At 37.2% G+C, this 25,143-nt stretch overlaps 2 protein-coding genes across 6 annotated transcripts; one reads left to right on the top strand and one right to left on the bottom strand.

Moving 5' to 3' along the window:
* Positions 1 to 11: 11 nt before the first annotated feature.
* Positions 12 to 8,520, top strand: LOC110042276 (NAD-dependent protein deacylase sirtuin-5, mitochondrial-like). 3 transcript variants are annotated; one of them, XR_016209821.1, is made up of 7 exons: positions 12 to 539; positions 1,431 to 1,518; positions 3,956 to 4,009; positions 4,636 to 4,759; positions 5,624 to 5,739; positions 5,921 to 5,991; positions 6,360 to 8,520. XR_016209821.1 is itself a non-coding variant. In XM_089298059.1 (6 exons), exons 1-6 carry the CDS (start codon positions 83 to 85, stop codon positions 6,421 to 6,423), a joined length of 903 nt encoding a protein of 300 aa, XP_089154185.1. In that variant the 5' UTR covers positions 12 to 82; the 3' UTR covers positions 6,424 to 8,520. The 3 variants fall into 3 exon arrangements, 2 of the variants coding, with proteins under 2 accessions (XP_089154185.1, XP_089154186.1); XM_089298059.1 differs by lacking the exon at positions 5,921 to 5,991; XM_089298060.1 differs by having other exon boundaries at positions 5,921 to 8,520.
* Positions 7,558 to 25,143, bottom strand: LOC110042267 (epithelial splicing regulatory protein 1-like). Of its 3 annotated transcripts, none has more exons than XM_020747628.2 (12): positions 22,793 to 25,135; positions 22,499 to 22,624; positions 19,704 to 19,923; positions 18,254 to 18,343; positions 16,692 to 16,773; positions 15,095 to 15,199; positions 14,003 to 14,135; positions 13,509 to 13,551; positions 12,979 to 13,082; positions 11,877 to 12,332; positions 10,596 to 11,078; positions 7,558 to 10,345 (listed from the first exon to the last, which is right to left on the bottom strand). In XM_020747628.2, exons 1-12 carry the CDS (start codon positions 22,919 to 22,921, stop codon positions 10,325 to 10,327), a joined length of 1,992 nt encoding a protein of 663 aa, XP_020603287.1. In that variant the 5' UTR covers positions 22,922 to 25,135; the 3' UTR covers positions 7,558 to 10,324. The 3 variants fall into 3 exon arrangements, with proteins under 3 accessions (XP_020603287.1, XP_020603288.1, XP_089154183.1); XM_020747629.2 differs by having other exon boundaries at positions 16,719 to 16,773; XM_089298057.1 differs by having other exon boundaries at positions 10,260 to 11,078; positions 22,793 to 25,143.

Here is a 25,143-nt window from a genome sequence, read left to right as displayed (position 1 = left end):
TCTACGTTGACAACACAAGTAAAATGAATGCCTGTCGTTTTTTGCATTTCGTCATGTTATAAACAAAGTCCAGATCAGTGCAATGATTGCATTGCGGAAGTTTAGGCAGTGGTCAAGAGCGGTTGAAACCCCTCGAAACATCATCATGGCTAAAAGCTCTTTTCACACGACCAGTGATAACAAGGCAGAATTCCGTGACCTGCTGCACAAAGCAAAAAACGTGGTTGTTCTTACAGGCGCCGGTGCAAGCGCTAAGAGTGGGATTCCCACATTTCGCGGCTCTGGCGGCCTTTGGAGAACTTTTAGAGCTCAAGATTTAGCGACCCTTAAAGCCTTTCACAGGGACCCGTCATTAGTATGGGAGTTTTACAGTTACAGGCGGGAGGTGGTTTTAACGAAAGAGCCAAACAAGGCGCATTATGCGATTGCAGAGTTTCAAAAGAAGTTGAGAAATGAAGGGAAAAGTGTGACTGTCATCACACAGAATATTGATGAATTACATCAAAGAGCTGGGACGGAAGATGTAATAGAACTTCATGGTGAGTGACCGTTTCGTTGACTAGATCTTACAATATTTTATCGTCATCATCATCCGTTCTCGAAGCGCCAGTAGGCGCATAAGGCCGTCAATATTTTCTAAGGTAGTCCTAATGTAGTTGGTATGCGTGCTGATATAAAGAAGCCAATATACTCAATTGTAAAACTCTTCTCATAAGCTAAGGGGCCATCAACATATTCACTTGTTATGTCAACAGCACCCAAGAAGTCCACGATATATATATCCCAAGGGGGGGGGGGTGGCCAGGGGTGAGGGGGGACGCACTAATAGGCCAATTTTTGCTGGGTGTATGCCACTGGCCTCTTAGAACCCCTACCCTATCATAATCTATATTTCTGTGGCCAATAAATTATAGACCTCATCTGAGTCACTAAGTACCTTAGCACAGATGTTTCAGTGGACCTTGTTAAAGTTGTGTTTCAAGAACGGAATGTAATGCGAGCCAATTGCTAAGTAATAAAACAACAGTAGCAACTTTTTTGCTTTGAATCTTCCCATTTTTAAATCGCTACTTACCAGAATTTTCCTACCCTCAAAATCCTGAATTGTGCAACCCCATTCTAATAACTTTATCGAAAATGCAACCCCATCCATTGACACATCTCCAGTAGTACCCCCCTCTGCTGGTTATATCTATAGATGTTCAGTTCTTTGAGGTTTACTAGAACCCCAGGGGAGTTAGTCAAGGGGTGGGGTTTAAAGTCAAGAATATGGTCATCATGTATAGTGGCAGGGAGGCACTTTTATTTAATGGGTGTATTTGAGCAGAGGGAGGGGTTATCATAAAGCTTAAAAATATTGCAAGTTGCAGTCGCTTTGCTTCCTCGAGTTTTATGCCATGGTACTGGAGCTGGAGCCTGTTCATTTTCAGGTACACTGTTCAAGACAAGATGCATTATATGTGAACATGTAGCAGAAAACAGGAACAGCCCAATTGTCCCAGCATTGGAGGGAAAGGGGTGAGGGTACAGCCATATTGCAAGCTACAATTGGCAACATAATTAGTTGACACATTGTCTTTCAGTAGTACTTTTAGTGTACGGAATAATTTTTATCGCGCAGTAAACTGTGGAAAAGACCCCGCTCCCCCATTCAATCTTGTTTGTTTGTACCTCACAATCACAGCAATTGCCAAACAACATTGTTTGGGGGTGAGGGGGGCTGAAAGGACAAGCTAGGAAGGCAAAAAGGGATCACAGTGAGGAAATAGGGGGTGAAAAGGGTGAATGTGTCAACAATTTTGTCACTGATTGTAGGTGATATTTCATTATGCATTTTTATGATAAAACTGCAGCAGCTGTAATGCAAAACCCTCTGTATTACCATCGCGTTTTCTGACCAATCTGTGATTTTAGATCCTAAGAGCAAGCCTGCAAATAACAGTCAGTCATGATTCGGGCAATTGTCTGGTAAATTTGAGGTTTTGACAGGTAAAAGCTTAGCCTGGTCGGACACTCTGACCGGGCATTTCTGCTAAAATGAAAAATATTTTAACTGGAAATTTGTGGCCAGATATGGGACAAGTTATTTTGTTATACTGCCACACAATACTACGCATAAAAGCATTGTTATCGGTTTTGTTTTATTCTAATTCTGATAATTTTATCATGCACAGTGCGCCGTCTCAAATGTTATGTCGAATCGTAGACACATCACATCAGCGCCACTATTCCTGCGTGTTAATTTATGCATTTTGCGGTGGCATTGTGAAAGATCATGAAGCCCCATTTAGTCTGAATTACATTTGTCTGAAAAACTACTTAGAACTGAGGTCTTATCTATTTACTTGTTGTTTGTTACCACCAAGTGTTGTGGAATTAATTTTCAGTTGTGATACATTGACCTGATTAAGATATTATGGAAACTGAATACTCGGCCCAAATACTCACGTTTCGTTTATCTGAATGCAAGCGCTTTCAAAAACTTTAAAACCTCTAAAAGGTAACCAAATGTTTTTCTAGTCCATATGATCAAAACTCAGTTTAATTTTTAACCCTTTATAGTTGTTTTACATCTGTCAGTGTGGTCGAAATATAGTTTCCGTGCCACAGACATGTTTTTGTGAAAAGCGTGAATGTACAAATTGGTCACGCTTTATAGTCACGACCGCCTCCAATCCCACATTTTAAATAATTACACAAATTTTTTATTCAATTGACCCCAAAAGCTTTCAGAGGAAACTTGCTTTCAGAAAAAGTCGAAGAATTCATTTCAGTCAATTTTCAAGTCTCTGAATGTTATTGTGAGGTTTTATACTGACAAGCTGTCCACACAGGAGATTGTTTCATCCCTTTTCCTGTTTTCCCTGGATGTTGTGGGAAACTTGTTACATTGGAAACACTTGTGTGACTAGGGGTATAAATGTTTGTAAATTTGTCAATTTTCAACAGGTAAAATAATACCAGATGTAATGTAAAGGTCCCCTTGCTGGTGCTAGTAATGATTTTACACTCAGTTGACTTTTAAGCTATTTGAATTTGCAACCAATATTTTGGCGAAGAGTCTACACTGAAATACCAAAATGCCTCAAATGTCTCTTTTTAATGTCTAACGACAAACAGTTTTTTTTGTCCAACCAGACTGGCTTTTTGTCAGGTCAAAACTTGTCTTTGTCCTGACCTGCCTATCGACAAAAATTATTTGCAGGCTTGTAAGAGAATGAGCATTTTTTTCAGTACACTTTTGTTTGCCTTGATTACCAGAACTGACATTTCCACTTGTTCTTCTGTCATCAGTAGTTTAATGGTCTAATCTCTTTAATTTATTTACTATTTTGTTTGTTCATTCAATCCGTCTTTGTGTATTTGTTAAATTTGTTTCTTTGTTGTATTTTTTCTGTCATGAAATAATTTCTTCTTAGAAAGCCTGAGTTCTAAAATTTTACACTCAAAATTACTTTGCTGTAAACATGTACAACTATCATGGGTACTCTATCTATGCCTGCACTAACATACAGGAACTGCTGTCTACCTGATGAATGGCAGCCTTTCTTTTTGTGCCAGTGAATATAAGAAAGACCACATATTTGAACTTACATGCAGAGAAAGATTGCAGCAGAGCAATTTTTTATTCAAGCTTTGTTTTCTAATAATGGTGGCTTTCGACAAACAATTAAGAATAAAAAATCAGCAATAATAATTTTGAATGGCGTTTCGATGACTTGTTCATCAAATTCAATTCCTAACAGCTGCTTAAGTTGTGTGTACATAACTGCAATGATCATTCATGTCTTTGCGTCTTTTTTTGTTGAACCCATCAAATTGCATTTAATTGCATTAAAATCCCAACATTTCTAGACTTCTAAAACATCACTGATTGATTGTCAGTTATGAACCATAACTTTGTCATCTTTTGAAGATGGTAGAAAAACCTAGTTATTTCAATTTTGGTATCCAGTGCCCCAGATCCCGATGCTCAAGATGCTGAGATTCCAGAGGAAGATTTGCCTAGGTAAGAATAATTAGCCTCCTCACCCCTAAAATAGTCTCAGATGCAAGAATGCCACTGAAGCCCATGCACTTGTAAAATCCACCCATGGATGCCAACTCTCCTGGATTGTCAGAAAGTCTCCAGGTTACAGACTGAAGCTCGCGGTCCCTTTACAGGTCACCAAATCTCCCGGCTACAAAGGAAATAAATTTGCTTGAAGGACACTTTTTCACTTTTATTAACAGTAAACGAAGCACGGGAGCTGTACTAGGGGGAATATTGGACCCATGCAGGTCTTGACAGTATGGGCCAAACATAGTGAGTTCGGTAAGAATAAAGAGCAAGGTATATTCTCAGGGTAAAATTTCCAGTATCCTCCTAAGAGGGTCTGGCACAAACTCTTTGGTTAATGAGAGATTTATTACATGTTAACAAAAATTGTTTAGAAGAAATGGTAGAGAATCTTCTCTGGAAATGGTAGCCATAAAACTACAAGAAAAGTGAATGGGATCATTTGGGACAATACTACATGTAAGATTATGTTGTATCAGCAAAAGAGCAGTCTGATTGGTCACTTTTAGTTATTGGCCCAATCTGAACAAATTTACCCTGTCAAGACAGGTAACAAAGGGCATTACTTTTGTCAGGTGTGAGCAGCCCAACTGTGGGAGCTTAGCCCGTCCCCATGTGGTGTGGTTTGGAGAAAGCCTTGACCATGGTGTACTGAATGCTACTAATGCAGCTTTAGATAAGTGTGACATGTGTCTTTTGGTAAAGAAATAATCATTTTTTCCATAGTTTATTAGTAAATAATCTTGTTGTTTCAGTAGGGTCTAACTCAGTTTCCCACAAACAATAATAATTATTGTTTTTAATTATTTCTTTACATTTGAGGTGGAAATTACACACTGATTGTCATTTGAAACTTGCAGCTGTGTACATGCACTCATGTACATGTATTTGACTACACTTTTTGTCTTTTTTTGGAATTTGATCATCCTGTAGCCTTTTGAAATCTCTCATTGCCATTTTTTTTTGACAACCACTAGCCACAGCACAGTAATGGCCAAGTTTACATCACCTCAGCTAATCATTGGCTAAAGCTTGCGCATTAAAATGCCAATAGAATTCTCTTCTAAAGTGTAGTAGTACAATTCTACTAGTATACTAATGCAAATGCTGTAATCTAATTGGCTGAGCCATTGCACGTCATCTAGGAAATGGCGACATTTTTTTCATTTTTCCAAAGTTTTGAAGGAACATTTTGATGAGCATGGATAATTAAATTCCTGAGAAGTCAAAATGAAGGACATTTACGGTTTCTTGACATTTTAAAAAGTTGAAATTATTGAAAAAACTGATGCGCATACACACAACTTCAATTTTAAATGACAATTCAATCCGAGCGACCTTTTTCAGGTGCAAAGCTTAATAATACGTCAAGAAATAATGGGAAATTGTTATTTGAAGTAAATTTTAGTAAGAATTCTACTAATTAAAAACAATTAGATTATGTGCTCTCAATTTCTTTGAGGTGATAGTTGATTTGGCCTTTGGCCTCATCAACTATCACCTCATAGAAATCGAGAGCGCATAATCTAATTGTTAATTATGAACATGCATGTACACCTACAGGTTGGCACATCATCTGTGGTGTACCCTGCAGCAGGGTTTGCTCCAATGCTGGCTATGAAAGGCGTCCCAGTTGCAGAGTTTAACATGGAAGAAACTCCATGCACTGGAGAGTTCAGGTACACATAAACAGTGCTAGCTTTTTTGTCTAACATAATGGAAAGATAAAATGAAATGGCAGAATTGTCAAGATGGGTTCAGCTTCACTTATCCTTCATGACAAGTGACACCTGAGGCATGTACGTACATGTAGATGCAGTATCAGCTTCATTGTTCAATAAAATCTTTTTTCCCCTACAGATCTGGCATGAAATGAATCTAAATAAAATCATAATTGACCACTCCCCAGGCCAATGGAGACAAATGATGAGGTAACAAGATCCGGTTTTGTGAGGGTGGCTTGAAATTTTTTTCTACCCTAAGAGGTACCGATTCTTACATAACACAATATCTCCTGTCATATCTTTTTGGCTCAGTACCCTAAAAGGTACCGCAAGAGCTCCATCTGTGGACCTTTTGAGGCTGAACACCCCAACAGGTACCAAAACTGCATTTGTAAACTCTAAAAGGTATGATGAGCACCCCTGTCATTTTTGTATGGGAGTCCCTCCCCGCCCCAACCCGGGACAACCAGAGGTTTCACAAATACAAAAAACCCTCATTTAACTTAAGTATATCCGGTTCAATAGCTCTCAAGAATATGATGGACTAACAATTCACACTTCTTGTATTTGTACAGGTTTCATTTCCAGGGTCCAGCTGGTGAGACTCTGCCCCCATTACTTAATGAAAAATCAGTCTAAATGGACCTTCTTTGACAAACTTGATTTCTCCATCCCAGGATGGGTAGGATGGTCGTTATTTAACACATAACATGGTCTTATTAGCAACAAACTGAGGACCACCAAAATCAGGGAGATCACTTGCGCTATGCACATTTTCTACAAGGGTTTTGTTGAAATCAGTAAGGAGTGATGGCTAGCACAGGGGAAGTGAGAATTTCATCACTAGCAAATCTAGGCCTGTTCATACAGTGGGGATGCCAAAATAGTGGTGACAAAAGAAGAGGTCCAGGCTCCCCAACCATTTCCTAGATCTGCCATTGGTTATCTAGCCTGAAATGAAAAGCCCCCATGAGGAAAGATAATAAAGGATAATAATAATAAAGGATGTCAGTCATCTTCTGCCCTCAGCCTAATCCCTGCATGAGCAACACCTAAGTTCTGTGTGTTATAATTCCATCTGGTGATGTCACTTTATTATAATGCTGAGAATTTAGGTGCCTCTCGCGCGGGGATAAGGCCGAGGTCAGGAGATGACTGACAGGCTAGTTTACGCTACTGGTCATCCCTATGTGTCACCTTGCACAACAAAGTTTGGCTATAAAAGGGATGGTACCTCATGTGTTTTAAACCTTTTGAGCAGAAAATGCAAATGATTACTTTAGCAGTCATGAAACGTGGAGTCAAGTGTCCTGCAAACTGAATAATTCAGCTTCAGGACAGAACCAATGCCAAAAATATGATATAATTTTACCATGCCCAAATACGCAATTAGCCAATCAGAAGACTGGCTGACCAGCCTAATAAGGCAAGTTCTTGGCCAAATTTGGTTATGGTGAACACCTAAGCATAGCTTTTTGGGTACACTTGGGCAGTGCAGTTGAGCCAACATATGAACTCTCACTTGACCAAACTTGCTTGTTATGCTGCCAAAGTGTACCAAAAAGGTATGATTAGATAAGTATTCTTGGTAAAATTAAACACAATTCAGCAACTCTTGTAGAAAATACAGAGGTTCTTTACCAGCTATTTACAGTTTGATGGCAACTGACAATCGGGCGTCAGAATGGTCAGACCCTGCCAGGTCCCTTCTATAACAGAACTTCTTGTTGTTTAGGGGAAGTTAAAAAAAAAGTAAATAAAATAAACTCACAATCTATTCATTTTATTTTTATTTCCAAGAAAGTCCAGTCATTTCCAGCTAAGTATGATATAGATAGCTACAGATTTTTGCTTTGAGGTAAAAATCATAGCAAAGAAATGTATATCTATGCAGGTATTAAAGTTTGTAAGACATGTCACAAGTTTGTTTCTATTTTACAATGGAGATTGTTTACTCATTTTAGTAGGTTTAAAAATATAGCTAAAATAATTATTTGTACTTAAGTCTCTTTGTTACCTTGAATATCACAATGCAAACTTTACGATTTGTAAAATGGTTGGAGATTATATCATAAAGTGTCTCGCACTCAATCATGGCACTGCCGTGAAAGATACTGACTCTGTCATGAAGGGTAGTTATTCCATAACTGAACATAGACCGTTATTTTGATCACATCCTGGAATAGCTATAATTATTATCATGAAATTGTATTTCTTCTACTTGTAGTTAATAAAACTGGATTGAAATAACAAGACATTCTTGGTAACAATATCACAATGATTGATCCGCATTCAGGAAACATTGAAGGTGGCACGTATTCACCACCAGCACATTTTGAAAATATAATTAGTGCAATTTTATTAATGGCAATTAAATTACACTGGCTTTGCCTGAATGCTTAAAACATGTAATTTTTATTTGGTTTTCCTGGCTTTTATGTATTGTCATGTTTCTGCTTCTTTTTGTTAAAATAATGTTTCTCTTTTCTCTGTCAATTTAACATATAGCTTATATTTCACATTCATTTTCACTGCAGACATGTTCAGCTTGTAGTAAAACTGTATTTTGACTGTGATTGAACAGATTGTCATTCTGGCCCTTGCAATGACTGGTAATACACAGTTATTTGTCAAACATATAATTAGTTGTAAGTAAATAAAAACAATATGGCCAGTTCAAAAACTTTGCCCATAAATATTGCAATGTTTAGAGACAAATAAATGTTGGAGAAATTATTTGTTGGTCTATGAATATGATCCAGTCTTGACTGAACATTGTTCCTCTAATCCTGAAAAATAATCTTATCCACTCTAACATAATTATCAATCAAGTCTCTTGGCAAAGTCATGCCACTGTTAGGATGTAACCATTTTAGCCCTTAATTGATCAGTCTCTTGTTTCTTGTAAAAAAAAACAAACAAACAAAATCAAACTCAATTGAAACATGTATGCCACAGAGAGCAAAATAGTAACAGATCAATCAAAGACTTCACATAATCAAATTATCCTAAATGACACTGTGCAAAACATATGGACACCAGGAAGAAGAGTTCGTCTGTAGAAATCAGGGCTCAAAGGGTTAACTTCTTAACAAGATAGACTGCGGCATTTATTATAATCAGTAATTCAAACTCTTTTGATTGCAATGTACAGCTTTGTTATATAATGCTTAAGCCAACAATGGCTTTGTTCCTGCATGACTAGCAACTAATACAAAAGTTCTAAAAACTAGTTTGAATCTGACTATCAAACATAAATTGATACTAATTACATAACTGTACAATGTACGTTTATGCTCTAATTTACAGCTGACAGCCAAATGAACCTTTTCAGCCTCACAAGGCTTAATTCAGTTGACAGATCTTTCTATGTCTCAATGTACAAACGGCGAGAAGCTGTTAATAGTTATTATATAGACAACAGCAAGCTATTTTGCATTGTGGCAAAGGCCAAGCCATGAGATGTGTTGGAGAGCAAAGCAAGCCAGAGGGACTTGGCATGAAAAAAAGTGGCATTTGCCAACTTATCTCTTGCAGCTTCGCCTTTGCTTGTGCCACAGCATATGACAGCCTGGTCAAAGGCTATATTGTTTTTAAATCATGTTCTTGCTATGATTCATTGTACTCTTCTAAACCACCAACAAGAGAAAATTGAATGTTCATTTTTATTGAGGCTGAAAAGATTGCATGTTGAACTGGTGTCTTGGGTTCCAGCTTGAATAAAATAAATAAAATCTGTATTTTGAAAACATTTCTACAATTCATAGTAATTATTATACATTATCATTCTGATAATTGATTTACTGCACATTAGTTTGTTTGTTGGTTTTCCTAAAATCTAGAGATGCCTTTGCATGAAATAATTGATTATCAGTAGTTACTAAATTCATGGCTACTTTATCAAGTAGAATGTTAAAATTTGTCATTTTTCATCAAATTAATTCAAAACATAAATCTTAATTGATATCAATTTTGTGTCACAAACTTTTGCTCTCGTTTTAATCTCAATTCTTCCACTATTTTTCACTTTTAAATATTTTTGTTCCATTGCAATGTTATTTTCAGAACTTTTCACACTGTTGAGTTTTTGTTAAAACTAAACTTTTCTCATTCAAATTATCTGTTATCTTCTATCTTTATTGTGGAAGGTACACAGAAAGTGAAGCATTTCTGAAACACCTTTCATTAGTGTCTTTTTTGTGCAAGATCTTTCACAATTTTTGAAAGTTTTACTGAGAATTTTGGTAGTGTGGTTACATACTTAAAACTGCTGCATTGATATTTTGTTTTCACCAAAACTTGCACTAATTTATTGATTTTTTTTCCTCTGTGACCAGAAAAGATAGAGGAGACCTCTGGCTACTTTGAGCTGTTGTTAAGCAGGCAGCATTAGCTACGTAAGCTCTAGACTCTATGAGCTCATCTTGATTTATCATTTCTAAAGTGATTTTGTCATGTACTATGACTATTAATAATTATTGTCTATTAAGGACTACTTGGAGTTGATTTTGTTCTGTAACTCAGTGTTGCTTTATTTCAACTACCTTCCATAGTCTGCAATCTGCAAGTAAACAGTACGCATTTGGTTTATTAGCTTTTGATTAGGATGATTAATGGTAACCGCTTTTAGCATTATTTGGTAGTCAGAGGAATTGTTTGCACAAACAGAACTTACAGTGGTGAATTAAATATCAATATCTGGGATGAAACTTAACATTGGCACACCTTAATGACAAGGCAATTTTTTCTTCTTGAAAAAACAAGTTCTTCACCCTAAGTGAAAGTTAATTCTGGCCAAGTTGTTGGATTACCTGGTATCCTTGAAAGAAGGGTATCATTTCGTAAGGTTGCGGCAAGTATGGTGACATTCTCATCCTAACATTCGTACTGGCTGGTGGATAATAACTCACACTGCCTCCTCCAATACCACTTGTAGGCATGACACAGTTGAAGTATGTCGGTGAGTGAGGTACATACATGCCTGTTGGACTGCGACAAGCAGATGTAGCAGTTATATTGTCTGTGTGTCCATTCATATGTGTCCCATTTGGACTGGTGACCATGCCATTGGTCACAGGGTACGAACATGGATGACTGTAGGGAGTATTGTTGACTGATGTCATCTTAGTTTGATTGATTGTGCTGCTTGTAATGATTGAAGCAATGTCGACTCCTGAGCATGGAAACACTTCAATGTATCTCTCTCCCATGTGCTGTCTGTGAAGATCAGTGGTGGCTGTTTTAGCACATTCTGCAGATACCAACTGTACATAGGCATCTCCAGAGGGTCGACCCTTAGTATAAAGAAGCAAAATTTCAGTCATTGTAAAATGTCTCTGCCTGGACCACGACAGCCATTATTGCTACTACCCTGGATGGTATGCTAATCCATCACAAGTTAACCCCAGCATCCTCTTAGCTTGCCTTACAGTTTGCCCGTAACCCATTCATACTGCTGAATGAAGAGATGCACTGTGAGAGTAAAACTTACACCAAGTGACCTCTCAACTAGAGTTCCACACACTTACTATCAGGCAACTCCATCTTAAGGTGGAAAGAGGCTCTGCATCAGAAACATGTCTTTTCCAAGAATTCTTTCCCAACTATTCAAGTAAGGCTCAACCTGAGAAGCCTTGAATGCTCAGAGTATCACAAATAGTACTACAGCTTTATTATTTGTACAGTGATTGGGGTGAAAAGGCATCTAACATTTCAGACTAGTGTTTAAAGACTAAAATAGAACTAATTTTTGCATTTCGAGAGTAGCTATGCGAGACGTTGGTTTCTTCAAAGGCTTTTAACCAGATGGCCATTTTAGGTGATTTGTGGATAATCACTTTGAAAACAAATTATTTTATAATGTTCTCGCATTCTGCTTTATAAAATTATTGTTGACTTGGGATGACCTCAAAGCAAATTTTGGCATTTTGGGGTTTCTCCTTTTCAAATCCTGGGCAAAAGCCTGTTCTAAAGCTGTTTAAAGTTATCCCAAACTTTCAGAAGTGTCAGGACTTCTGCAAGACATACCCCATGTCTGGCATCTTATACAGAAAACAACTCATAGAAATAGATGTACTCTTGATAAAACTCACCTGGGTGTTAAAAACCATGTGAACCCCACCAGGAATGACGAATGCAGCATGCTCCTTAAGAAAGTCTAACACATCTTGCACTGTTGCCGAGAATGGCAGACCCCTTAGGCGCAGACAGTCTTTGGTGTTCATGCCATTAATGCATGGCCCGGGAAGTAAGAAAGGAGGGTGAAATGGTGGTTGTTGAGGAAGGGGTGGCAACATGATAGGTGGAAAGTTGTGCAAGAAGTTGCTGTAAGAATTCAGAACTTGCTGAACCTCACTTTGGGAACTACGGAACAGCTCAACATATCGGGAGCCCAGTGTGCATCTGTGCTTTCTTAATGCTGCACATCCATGCTCTTCTGTTTCAAAAAGAACAAATGCATCTCCTGTAGCTTTTCCAAAACTGTTTCTGACCATAAGGATTCCTGCTTCTCCTTTGAATACTGGTGCATCCTCATCAAAGAATTCAATCTATGGATGTGATACAAACATGAGCATTAACGAAATTGCAAGGAGTCAACAAACAAGTTATAACTCTCAGAACAACAAAATTATAACGCTATTTAGTTTAAAAAAGTCTAAAACATGCTTTTCAAACTACAAGCATCATGTTTCCACATACAAAACTGGTTCTTATAAGAGCAGAAATACTTCATTAGTTAACTAAGATTTTTCCTGTACATGTATGCTGCCAGTATGCCACCCGGTAATAAAGAACTCAAAGTCATGAGATGACAGAATTAATGTTTATTAATCAAACATTAATTACCGGTATTAGTTTGTTTATGAGGTTTTGAAGTGAACAATTTTTTTTTTAGTTTCAGGTATCTCTGTAACACTATGTAAAAAACTGTAATTCTCACATATAGAATTTGCAATTAACTATTTTGGCCATAGCAGAGACCAGCCTCACTATTTCTTGGATAAATGTAAACTATATTACTTCCTAACTAGCAATTGATCTACACTCTAGTACTAAATATTATCAAAAGAAGCCAAATTATATTTGAAAAAATACAGTGTAGCTCCAGGATGGGTTCATCCTTGTAACAAAGGGCACAAATTTAACTTGAACAACCTGATTTCTTCATTGTCATTTTAAGACAAGGGAACTCACAACTTCTGTCTCCTTGGTGTTGAATGGAAGTCCCCTCATTCTGATAATCACATCAGCCTTGTTCGAAACAAAGTTGGCAGCAATCTGCGTGACATCAACTGGACCTAGGAGTAACACTGTTGCTATTAACACTGTTTTAACATAACTTAATATATAAATTGATTACTATAAAAATAAACTGGGAAGTAACACCACAAGGAATTTTTTTTTTTGCTCGATTATGTCTTTAACTATGTACTGGTCAAAATACTGTCATAGCTTGTAGAAACAAAAAGGCATGTATTGAGTAACATATGTCCAGAATCTTTGTTAAAATTTATACCATTCATCCTGCAAAAAAAAAGAAACTTTTTTCCCCACTTTGTTCTAAGCATTTTAACATACCAAATTTGGTCCATATACATGCCTACTCTGCCCACTTCCAGAATGGAATCAACTTGTCATCAATTTCCACAATTTTACACAATCAAACTGGTCTTATCATGTAAAATAGTACGAATGATAAAAAAGGTTCAAGAAAAAGAAATTACCTCTGACAATTTTTAAGAAGTCCTGTGCTGTAGCTCTGTAAACCTGAATCAAAATAGAAATAGACATTTAAAGAGTAACTGCACAACAAAATGGAAGCTGGGAGGCTGATTGCTTGATTGAATACACCACAAATAAAGACAAAATAATGAAACAAACTGAGAATAGTAAAATTCACTGATAGGGGATCAAGACAGAAACATTTCTTTCTTTTCCTTATTTTTGTACGGATTTTCTTGGGAAAATGGTTTTAAATAAGGATGTTTTTCTGCATTGATCTTGAACTCTATTCCCATGACTTGCACACTTTAGTTTGCCATGACCAGTAACAAGTAAAACTAATCACTGATAAGCAGTTTGGGTGGTCCATTGTGTCAAATCACTTGGGCTGCATGCTTGACTGAATTTAAAGTGTTTACAAAAAATATTTTGAACATTTCTGCAGATCACCATAGGACAATGCACACAAAACTTAAAGTAATTCATTGCCACTCACCTCAATGTACCTTGTTCCAAGATGATGTTTGTGTCTTTTCAATGCAAGTTCTCTATGTTCTCCTTTCTCAAACCTTATAAATGCTTCACCATTTCTTCTTCCTTGGGCATTTAAACAAAAGGCGATCCCTCCCCTAATAATGGCAAAAAAAAAAAAAACATTATGACTAAGTTAAATTGTGTAATGATACCAACACAAGCAGCTATCACACTAAACAAATCCTCTCCCTGCGAAATAACTACAATTACTAAAAACTGGATCATTGGATAATGTAATTCGAGAGTTTTTATTGGCTTAGCCATCATGGGTTATGAGCCATTATACCATGCTCTACAAATATGGTTGCCGTACATGTGAGTTGGGAGCGTTTTTATTTCTATTTTAGTCTAGTTTTCTATGTTTTGGGGGCATTTTTAATAAAACAATCATTTTTCCACTCGTGCTTGTTGGATATGAGATGAATATAGCAAAGTTGGTGCTACGTGACTTGTTGGCTATCAACCATCTCATGTCCAACACACTCGTGGAATAATTGTTTATTATACAGTGGAACAGCTTTGATTTTAAAGGAGCTCAGTCACGGTAGTTTGAGTTACTATGGCCACATACAAAATTACCTTTAAATGGCAGGAAACCTGAAAATAACAGCTTAATAAGATATAAAAACACCAAAGACATAATGATAAACCATAAAGGAACAAGGATGACTAAGGATGGAGAAGATTAGCACAGACCACAAACAATGAATTTGAAAAATGGAGGCTAAACTTTTCAATATGCGCAAACTGTGACTGAGCTCCTTTAAATCCATTGTAAACACCACATATCAAATTTCTCCAGTTTGGTGCCAGTGTATTTCCTCTAAGAATATTTTGAAAAGTGAAAGTAATACATCAAATTATAATTTTGATTAGAGAATTTTTCATTTAAGATGCACAACAGACAAAGATAAAATTAACAACTCAATTTCATCTCCTTTTTTGCATCTTTATTCTACTGACTATGTGTCCTTCTATGTTTCTAGCTAGAAAAGTTAAGCCAAAGAGAATTTTGAGCAATTATGCCAGTAACAATCAATTTTATGTTACTTACTTTAGGATGTTGAGGCCTTTGAAGAAGTTTGCAACATCTTGATCTGATGCTTGCCATGGAAGACCTCTCGCTCTTAGAATTGTGTCATCAAGTACAAGACCAAGGCTGATGAAGAGTATTAAATAAATATATTAATAATAATCAAAATAATAATCAAAATAATCATAATAACAAGTAATAGTAATTGGACTGAGTGGAGTACAATTCAGGGAGTAATCACGCGAGTAATTTCAAAATCAGACGAGCGCGAAGTGCGAAGCCGATTTGAAATTACGAGCACGATTACTCCCTGTATTGCACGACATGAGGTCCAATTACTAATTAATCGTATCTAAAACAAATTTCAGAATTAGGAAATGTCTCTTGAGAACTTCTTTTGTGTGAAAACATCTGTAACGCTTTTCAAAAGTTTTGAAAACAGTGCAAAGGAAGCCATTAAAGCGCACGTAATTGACGTCCAAATCGTGTGGGTACCCAATTACAGGTGTCCAATTATGAAAAGTTCAAATTGGATACCTGTAATTTGATACCCACGTGATTGTATGCCAATTACGTGACAAATAGGCGCCTGGAGAACCAATCACGATCGAGAATTTTGTTATAGATACGATAATAATAATAATAATAATAATAATAATAATAATAATAATACTTTATTTATATAGCAATATTTTGCTTTAGCTCAATAGCTCTTTATAATAATTACAGTCCAAAGTTTACAATTACAGTTTTACAGTTATAGTGGAAGCTAAAAACGTTACAAATTTATTAAGTATTTCTCAGTTACTCTAATAATAACTATGTCACATGCTAATCTAAATTATAATACCAATTCATAAAAAACTTCCAACTTTTTTGGAGTTGAAACTTAATTTAAGACATTAAAAAAATTCTGCGAAGTGTGAAGTGAAAAGTTCTATTTTAACAAGGGTGCTCAATTCATTCAATGGATGGTATCTGTAGGGTCCCAGGTGGATGTTTGGAAGACACTGAAAAGACTTGGAAACAGCCAGATAAAGGTTATAAGGTATTCCCACAAAAGTGTCAGTTCTCCTAAACTTTCTATTATCTCTTTGGAAAGAAAAAGAAAGCTAGCCATTTCTTTTGTGAACAAAGTTCTGCTCTAGTGTGAAATAAAACTTACACAACTTTGTTTAGTTTAGAAGTAATTAAAATATTCATAAAACTAATATAATAATTATTTCCATGTTAAATATCTTATATTAGCTTTAACTAAAAATCAAACTAATAAAAGAAACAAAATCACTAACCTAGTGAGAGGAAAAAGTATTAAAGAAAAACAACAACAACTAAAGTACCAGTAAGCAAAATGGAATATACATCACATTTTATTTACATTAATATTATTAAAACTACAAAATGTGTAAATTGTTCCAGAAAATGTCAATATACACCTCCAATGAAACTTTATCTGGTAAATGAACCCTCTGAAAATTCCAGTTTTGGTTCATCCCTTTCTTTAAAAATTCTAGTTTTTGAGAGCCCCCTCTCCCTTGGAATTTCCAGTAACACTCCTTGGGGTGGGCATGGATATTTTCTAGAACCACACAATGGACTAATATCTCAAGGTACCAACTTTTTTGTTCGCAAAGAAGCACCATACCATGGTCCAGGCTCATACTTCCCACTGATCTTTTCAACATCTTTAAACTTGTGACCTGACAGAACAAACATGTGAGTGACTTAAGGATTCATGAGACTCACTCCATGTGACTCTCTCATGAGTATTTGAACTGTTTATGAAATTCCAAATATGTGCAATTTATAATATTTCAGCTGAATTGGAGAGGTAATGCCTGTCTTCAAGTGCACATTTATATACCTAGCTCAGAGTGTCTGAGAACCAATTGCTGCTAAATGTGAGAATTAGAAGTTATCCTAGGCTTAAAGGCATTTTCTTTAAGTATCCCTTGAAGATCATCACCCAAAGAAAAACACAAAGGTGAAGAAAACTGAAACCAGTTCCTGATAACTTGTGATAATAGTATTATAGATCAAATTCAAAGCTGATGGTAATAGGATTAACGTAATCCCTTTTTAAACAACCAGGCCACCAGATGGAACAAGGCACTGTTAGTGAAGTGCCTTACACAATAACGCAACAAGGAAGTTGTGTAACAGGAACAAGTCTAGGTTCCTTTGACAGAAATTGACCAGTATTTTGATGAGTTTTTCTTTTTGGAGTTTTGGGAATTTCACATATGCTGGCTAGTTTCTGACTGTACATCGCAAAAGTCTGTTAGCTACAGAGTACATGACAGTGGTGTCCCCTCACACAAAGCAATTTTTGGTCTCAAGGAAGCTTTTAGGAATTCACATTAAGGAGACAGGTGTGAACAACATTTCTGCCAGATCATTAAAGAAACTGGGATACCAGTAAAAGGTGCTGCTATGTTAGTGTTTGTTGTATAATGCTGGTATAACATTTCATTCAAAAGCTTCACTCTCTTAACTTTGATTAGTCTCATAATGTAAGCAAGCAGTTGCTTTAAAACTGTCAAGCTGGCTGGTAAGACCACTGAAACTAAGGGATGTTTATCGTATATAACCATGACAACCAAATATATTGAACTGCTGAGATTGGCTTCTTTCTGTTGATGGCAGATAAATTACTTAGCTGTCATCAATAATTAGAGAAAGCCAATCTCACCAGGCTAGGATTCCACAACATCTTCACATGCCATTGCTCAAACCACATCACAGTGCTGGTTTTATTTTTGCACCATTAAATGACCAAATGTTGATAGGCAACACAGATCATCAATGCTTATGCTTGCAAGTGAGATTTGCACTTGTAACATTATTTTGTGCATTTGCATGTTGACTACAAATAAAGCGATATGTGCATGGCATTTTCTTGTCTCCAGAAGTCCTGCTTAGATTTGCATAATAAACTATTAATTAAAATTTTAAACAGTTTTCATATTGCATTAAATCATGGGTGAGGAAAATGTCACTTTTGCAATGTTTAAATTGTGGCTGGTAGCATTTCTTTGTAGTAGACAAGCATTTAAACCCATACAGGCATAGAACCCAAATCAGGTATAACACATAAAAAGTACATTAATGTCAATCAAATCAAATGAATGTGTATAATTACAAACACAGTATATTGTGTCCCACTGTCACAAATCTTACCTTCTTTGATGAGATACTGAACCACACTTGCCATAAGCTTGCAATGTTCCAGACCGGCTGGGTTGTTGTTATTTACATCAATTTTACAGTCTGTCAGAAATATTAAGGGAAAACTAAAAGCATGCCTTCAAAACATACACAAACAAAACATTTCAACTTCCTTGAACCATTTTGATGTTCTCAAAAGTTTAGAGAATGACTTGAAGAACAATTTTAATGTTTACATGGTTAACAAGGAAATGATATTTCCAAGCTAGGAAACATGTTTAACTTTTCAAAGGAATTTGATATCGTTATTTAATCTGTAAACCTCATTTCTGTGATTGCACATAACAAATGTGTGCTGCAGGCCATCATAGGGAACTGAACCCTGCTCATTACTTTGAAATTGCATGATCCCTGCAATTGCAGATGTGTATAATATTTCAGGCAATAGCAGTTCCACATTTGGCTTACAATTCTGTGATTGTCTGCAATGCAATCATCTGCAGTCATACTGTGAAGCCTCAGAAAGGGAGGGTGTTACTAGAGGGGGGGGGGGGGAGAGACCTTTGTTGACATCTTTAAACATTGACTCTTACTGACTTGTAAACAGTGGAAATGGCAAATATGTTGACAATACAACAGAAGTTCCAAATGTAAATGAAGAGCATGTCTTAGCAGACAATAGGAGAGTTGATGCACAAAATCTTATTTCCCAAAGGAGGGGATGAAGCTTATCAAAGAGGGGGGACTTATAAAAAAAATTCCACTTTCAAAAGGTGGGGTGATTTTTTAGAGTGGGGGGCAACTAGAACTTTACAGTAATCAGTCAGTGGATGGAAGCTCTAGCTATTAAACTACCTTGAAAATGATTTAGTATCTTAAAATCATGCCTACAAGTAAATGCTGCCAAAAGCTAACAACCTCTGTAGCCAGGGTAGAATTTTCCCCTTGGATTGGGGGTGGGGAGGGTAGAGTTAGGAACTGTCTATCTCTTTAAGTCTCAAAAGCGGTCAACATCATAGTCGGTATATTTTCCTTTCTAAGTATAATCCATGGCCAAGAAGTTGAAAATAAACAAACAAAAAATGACCAATAACCTAGGGAAACTACCCTGAAATAAGTTGACAAAGTCACAAATTACTAACATCAAAAGAAATGGTTGGAAGTCAGTAAAAGATGATTATTATCATATACTTTTTTTGGGGGGGGGGGGGTGGGGAGTAGGAATTTTTCAAAACAAGAATCTTTGTCATCTTCAGGTTCCACAAGATATACTTGTTAGCTTCTCCATGCACCACTTTTTTTTCTATGGCTTGCTTTGCACAATTTGTTTTAGTTTGTGCTATGCAAGACTATGGTTTGGCAATCCCCTCCAATTATGGTCCATACCTAAAGAGGTTACGTATTTGGGGCTCTAAGTAAACATTGCCAAAAACATGACCACCATCAGCTTCAGGAAGGATACATGAAGCCACTTCTTCAAGGTCTTTAAAGTCAGAATCATGCTTCACCACCTTTCTGACTTCCTTCTTAAGATCATAAAAGCTATAAAAGTGTTGTGACAACTTGGCTTTCTTCCTGCCGGCTTCCAAATGTAAGTGATGTCTCAGTGGGAACTGTCCATCTGTCACAAGACACCACCTTTCCCCTGTGCATGTCAGAGTCTCTTCAACAAAGTTGTCAAACTGTACAAAAAAACAATTATAACATTATTTATTTAGCCTTGGAAGGGAAGTTGTAGTCACAACAAGACAACCTACGACTTGTTGCATTACTGTCTTGTTTAAAAGGAAATCCCACTTTTCGTGATTCCGATAACAAAGAAAGTTAAATACTTTGAAAGTCTGTTACATTGTTTAAGCACAATAATGTAAAATTACTTTTGAACTCAAGTTTTTATCCATTTTTGATGAATTCATATCCGCTAATAAAGCTTATTAGATATATTGTAATTCTTCTTAAGCCATATCATTTTGAGAAAGAAACCTTAGGAAACTATAATAAGTCACCTAAGAGATAAACAGTTTCTCTTAAAATTAATATTGGTGCTTTGAGAGCGGACAGGTTTAACACAAGTAAATTAATGAGCCAGAAGATTGCTACAATCATCACTTCTGCTACAGATTAAATATCACTCTCGTCACTTTTTCTGAATGCAGATACTGGTGGTGGAAATTGCTTGCTTGTTTCCATTTAATATGTTTGTAAACCAAGCTATACCCTTCATTCAACATGAGATGTAAAAATATTTCGACAGACAAGGTGTCTGTAAATTATGGAAATAAGTAGAGATTAACAACCGAAGGTTATCAGTCAAGTCTTCATCTAGAGAACGCTATCATTATCAAAAGCTTTTATCATACAATAAAGAAAACACTTTACACTTATCAAAATAGAGAAAGGTAAAACTTAAAATTGAAGAGAAACAAACAGTTTTCTAAAAATTAATTATGAATGAAGGCTTGTGGCAACAAGCTTTTTAAGATCTTGGGAAGAAAAGTAACTGTGCCAAATTAGAATTAGCCAGTGAAAAAGTACTATTAATTTTTATGACCAACCACTTTAGCATATTTTTAGATAAAAAAACACTGAGAAGCTATGCAAATATATCGACCAATAATCTCCATACGTTGACAATACTAACTGTCAATCACTTGACGTTGACAGATTTTGAGGGGTTTCCTGTTAGCCGCAATTGTAGTGGCAAAACAATAGAGGGGACAAAAAAATTTCACGCAGTGTGATATTTACAGTGGGTACTGGAAATCCGTACATTTTTGTTATTCACCGAAGAATACCAAAGAAAATAGAAGCGTCTAGGTTTTGTTCTAGAACAATACAGCCGCCCACTCGCGCTAAAGGAGATTTGAAACGTTTCGATCAGAACGCCAATGCAAATTTCAGCGGCAACGAATCGAAGCGAATGTAATCGACTAGAGACACGTTCGGAGAAATTCTCGAACGAGGATGATTTGATTATGAAAATGATCCTTCGAGAATGTAGCCAATTAAGACTTATTCTTAGAGCACGCGTGCGACGAAAGCGTTCTTTTGGACTAATAAGCGAACGGGCATTTACGTGACACTCAAGGAACAATCAGTCGAGACTTGAGATTTATTTTGGGACGCGTTTAGACGCGATCGCAAGTGGAACACATGATATCGAACAATCGATCGCGCTGTTCTCTAAGTCTCGACCCGATGTGATCTCCAATTTCTAGCCTTCGAAAAAAAATACTAACAAGCCTTGCGAGTGTGTACAACTGTTGCGCTTTCCCGTATTTCCGGGGAAACCAGTAAAACCGTCTAAACACGAATTTGAACAAGCGAATATACCATTGGCCCAAAGAGAGCTGTATTAACACTTTCATTCTAAACTGCCGATAAAGATCATGAATATTGTATACGAAGGCGATAGTGAAAATAATATTTCATGCGCAGGGGGGTTGTACGGAGGGAAAGAAAAATAAAAACCCGAGATTTATAACAACCGGGCACCCAACGATTTGGAAACTATGGGAATATGCTTGGCCACACAAGTATACGAGAGATCAACAAAAGGGAAGATAAAAGCTGTTTGTATTTTTTTTGGAATATTCAATACGTACTGGGTCGTGGAAATTTGGCCCCATACACTCTTCCCGTCGCGCTTTCTCGGTTTGTCCGACCGCCGCAACCCAAGATACAATCTCTGATCTTGGAAATATTTACTACACAAAACCTCATGAAAAAACCTTGTTAGAATTAACTGTGAGCCCTTTTTAATATTTCATTCCCGCGGAGTAGTTTTTTTTTCTCTCCCGAATTGAATTTCGAGCGGCTCAGTGTCTCCGTCTCGAGTTTAGCGCGCGACCAAATCCTATATTGTGGGCCCGTCTCCCTGTTTACCTGGGAGATCACAATGGCAATGCCGAATGTACAAAAAACAAGTACTGTTTGATCCTGTCGAGCGTTTAAAAAATATATCTGGTGAAAATTCTTCGGCCCTGGCTGGTTGTCACTGTGTCTGTGTGATTCAAAACTCCTCAAGCGTGCGAACGGGATCAAAACACGCCAATGAAACATGTATGAATTTTACATGACATATCTTGAAATTTTCCCTCCTCTGTTTTCGGCCACAAGCGCTGTTCCGAGGACGGGATAACGTCAGGGACGACAGAGAACGGAGGATTTTAACAGCGACATTTTCGTGTCTTGTTGTTGATCGAACAAAAGGAGAACGGAAATGAAGGATTAAATACATACGAGTGGTAACGTTACCTCTTCTAAGGCTTCCCCGAGTTGTTCAGCTTCAGTGGTCACAGGCGACTTGGCAGTGGGTTGTTTTAACGCATCGTTCGCTCCAGACAGGCCCGATTTCACAACACATCTATGCACGGAACCCAGCTAATTCGGCATAAACGAACACAGCGTTAGAATTATAATTCACATTACATTGTTCTAACTTCACATCGCCCCCAGAGCCCTCGAGAATTTTTTTTCGCATCCGGCAAAGGGAAACCCCGACACAGCTTACACAATCTAATAACAAGTTTACCGCAAGAATTTTTTTACCTGGTTTGATTTGACATCGACAACGATCCACGAGATGCCAGTGATGGTTTCTTCCTCGGTGTCCGATTCTTCAGCCGGTAATCTTGTGGCAGTGCAGTGAAAGCACACCAAATGCTCGGGAGAGCCCATGTTTTCCCTTGCACAGGGAACGAATCAATGAAATGTTGTTCTTGAGTAAGTGTGAGTGGGAGCAGAAAACCAGCCGGGTCGAGTCACATGTCACTGAAGATACCGGCAAATACTGGCCGCTGATTGGACGCCCGTTGAATCGGGGGCTGGCCCACATGCCACGTGGCTTTAGAATAATTACCACGCTTCGCTGAATTCTGACTAACACAGTTTCCTTCGCTAGAGACGAGTCTTAACCCAGGCAACGGGTTTACCCTCTCCGCTATTTGAGAATAAACAATTTTCGCGCGCTCATAAAAGGCTCATTTCATAACAGGATGTGCGCTGTTTTGCTCGCAAACGACGCTTTTAAATTTTAATTGGTCTTTCTGGCGAAGATGATGTGAGTAAAAAGTGACAGATAGAACAAGAGGCGAGCCACTCAGCGTATCACATCACTTCCCTGAACTGGCCTCAAACTGGTCCGTTGCCAGAAAGGCGAGCGAGCGAGTGGACACCCTTATAAACAAAAACAGCATTCGTTTTCTACAACACAATGAACTTTTCACTTTCAGTCGTTTCACTATCCTGTTTAAACTTAAAATATCTTAAGCTCTCTTTAGAGCGCAGTGTTACCGCGGTTGCACTTGTCGTTGCAAACAAAACCTGGACGAAGCGCGTCGAATTTAAGGGGAATAAACTTAAACATGTCTCTGTTACTCAAATTCGCACTCCATGGGAATATTCTACCGTCGTTTATAATGGCTTTTTTACAGCTTTCCAACGTGTAATTCTGCAGTAGAAGTAGCACCTGTTATCGCGGGTTGAAAAACGTTAACCTAAACAGAAGTGAGAAAACCCTAAATTTTTGTCACAACACTTATCAACGACCAGGAACTGGGAATGAATGCAACCTCGTTGGCATGGACTGGAGGCACGAAAGCGCTAGCGACGCCATTTTTTTTTTTCGGGCGGATAACATGAAGCAAACTGTAATTTAAAGAATGTTTTTTCGTTCTAGTGATGTTTAGGGTTCGTGCTTTTGTCCTGATATACTTGAACGACTTAGAACAACAATGTGAACTGAAGAACATCCCGGATAAGTGACAACAAAATGTAAACACGAACGGACCTCACGAAAGGTGCTTTGGAAAAGAATTATCTTGAACACGATCTAAAGAAAGGCCGGCACAAAGATGTTTATAAAAGGCTTTTCCGATAATCCTTTAAAACAGAAACGCGCTAATATAGATTTCGAGAGAAGAAAAATATACTCCACATTCACGCGAAGTTTAGAACCACTATATTAGCTTCATAAATAATTTCCATAAAATTTTACGCACGCACGCCCCTGCAGAGCAACATTCTGCGTCTTGCGCAAACTACAGCGATATCTAAAAAAAGTTAACTTGAGCAGACACTGATAAGTTACAATTTCAAAACCAACTCCTTAGAACTGCTGACGGACGGAAATAGTTAGTGACCGGATTTAACTTTATTTGGCAGATCAGTTCGTATGATTAGAAGCCTCGGCTTCCGATGTTTTCCCGCCTTATAAGGTGTTCACGACCTTTCAATTCCCTATTGAAAAAGCCACGATATTAAAAGATGTTTTTTTTTTTTTAAGATCTAAATTATAGTATGTTAAAAGGGATCAGTCCGATACTTAAGCATACATCAATAATAGATCTCTGGCGCGCAAAAAAAAAAAATCTTGTAAAGAGGCAAAAAACAATAGTTTCACCAGATCATAGCACTGTATAAGGAAGGCCTCTTCGTGAGGAAGTTGTAGAAAACGTGTAAGCTGTCAACTTCGACTTCGTTCGGTGATCGAGGGAAGAGATGTGTATATTTAAAGTCGAATTAAATCAGCTGTTTAACTGTAAGTTCTCTTAATAATGGACAATAGTTCTTTGTGACAAACTCTTGTTTGAAATTTCATTCGATGGTATTTGACTTAAGCGCTTAAAAAACGATAAAATCGCGGCCAGTACTATTGGATTTTTGCCTGTGACACGAATAACCAATAATGAATATTTTACTGGCGAGTTCGTTACCTCGAGTTACTATTAGCTGAATAAATCGTCTGTAAAGCTAAACAAATATAATAAGTAAGTCGGGATTCGTTAGAAATCTTTTGAATTCAAAACAGCTCGGAGAAGCGAGCGAAGAGGAAAAAAACTTCAGTGTTTATCCGACAAGAAACGTTTAATATCGCATAAAACAAATTGCGAAAAGAGAGA

The sequence above is a fragment of the Orbicella faveolata genome, unplaced genomic scaffold (assembly GCF_042242905.1).
Source record: "Orbicella faveolata isolate gen_17 unplaced genomic scaffold, um_ofav_v1 contig_3, whole genome shotgun sequence".
NCBI lineage: Eukaryota > Metazoa > Cnidaria > Anthozoa > Scleractinia > Merulinidae > Orbicella > Orbicella faveolata.
Note: the sequence above shows the minus strand (reverse complement) of the source record. Positions and strands in the feature narration are given on the sequence as shown.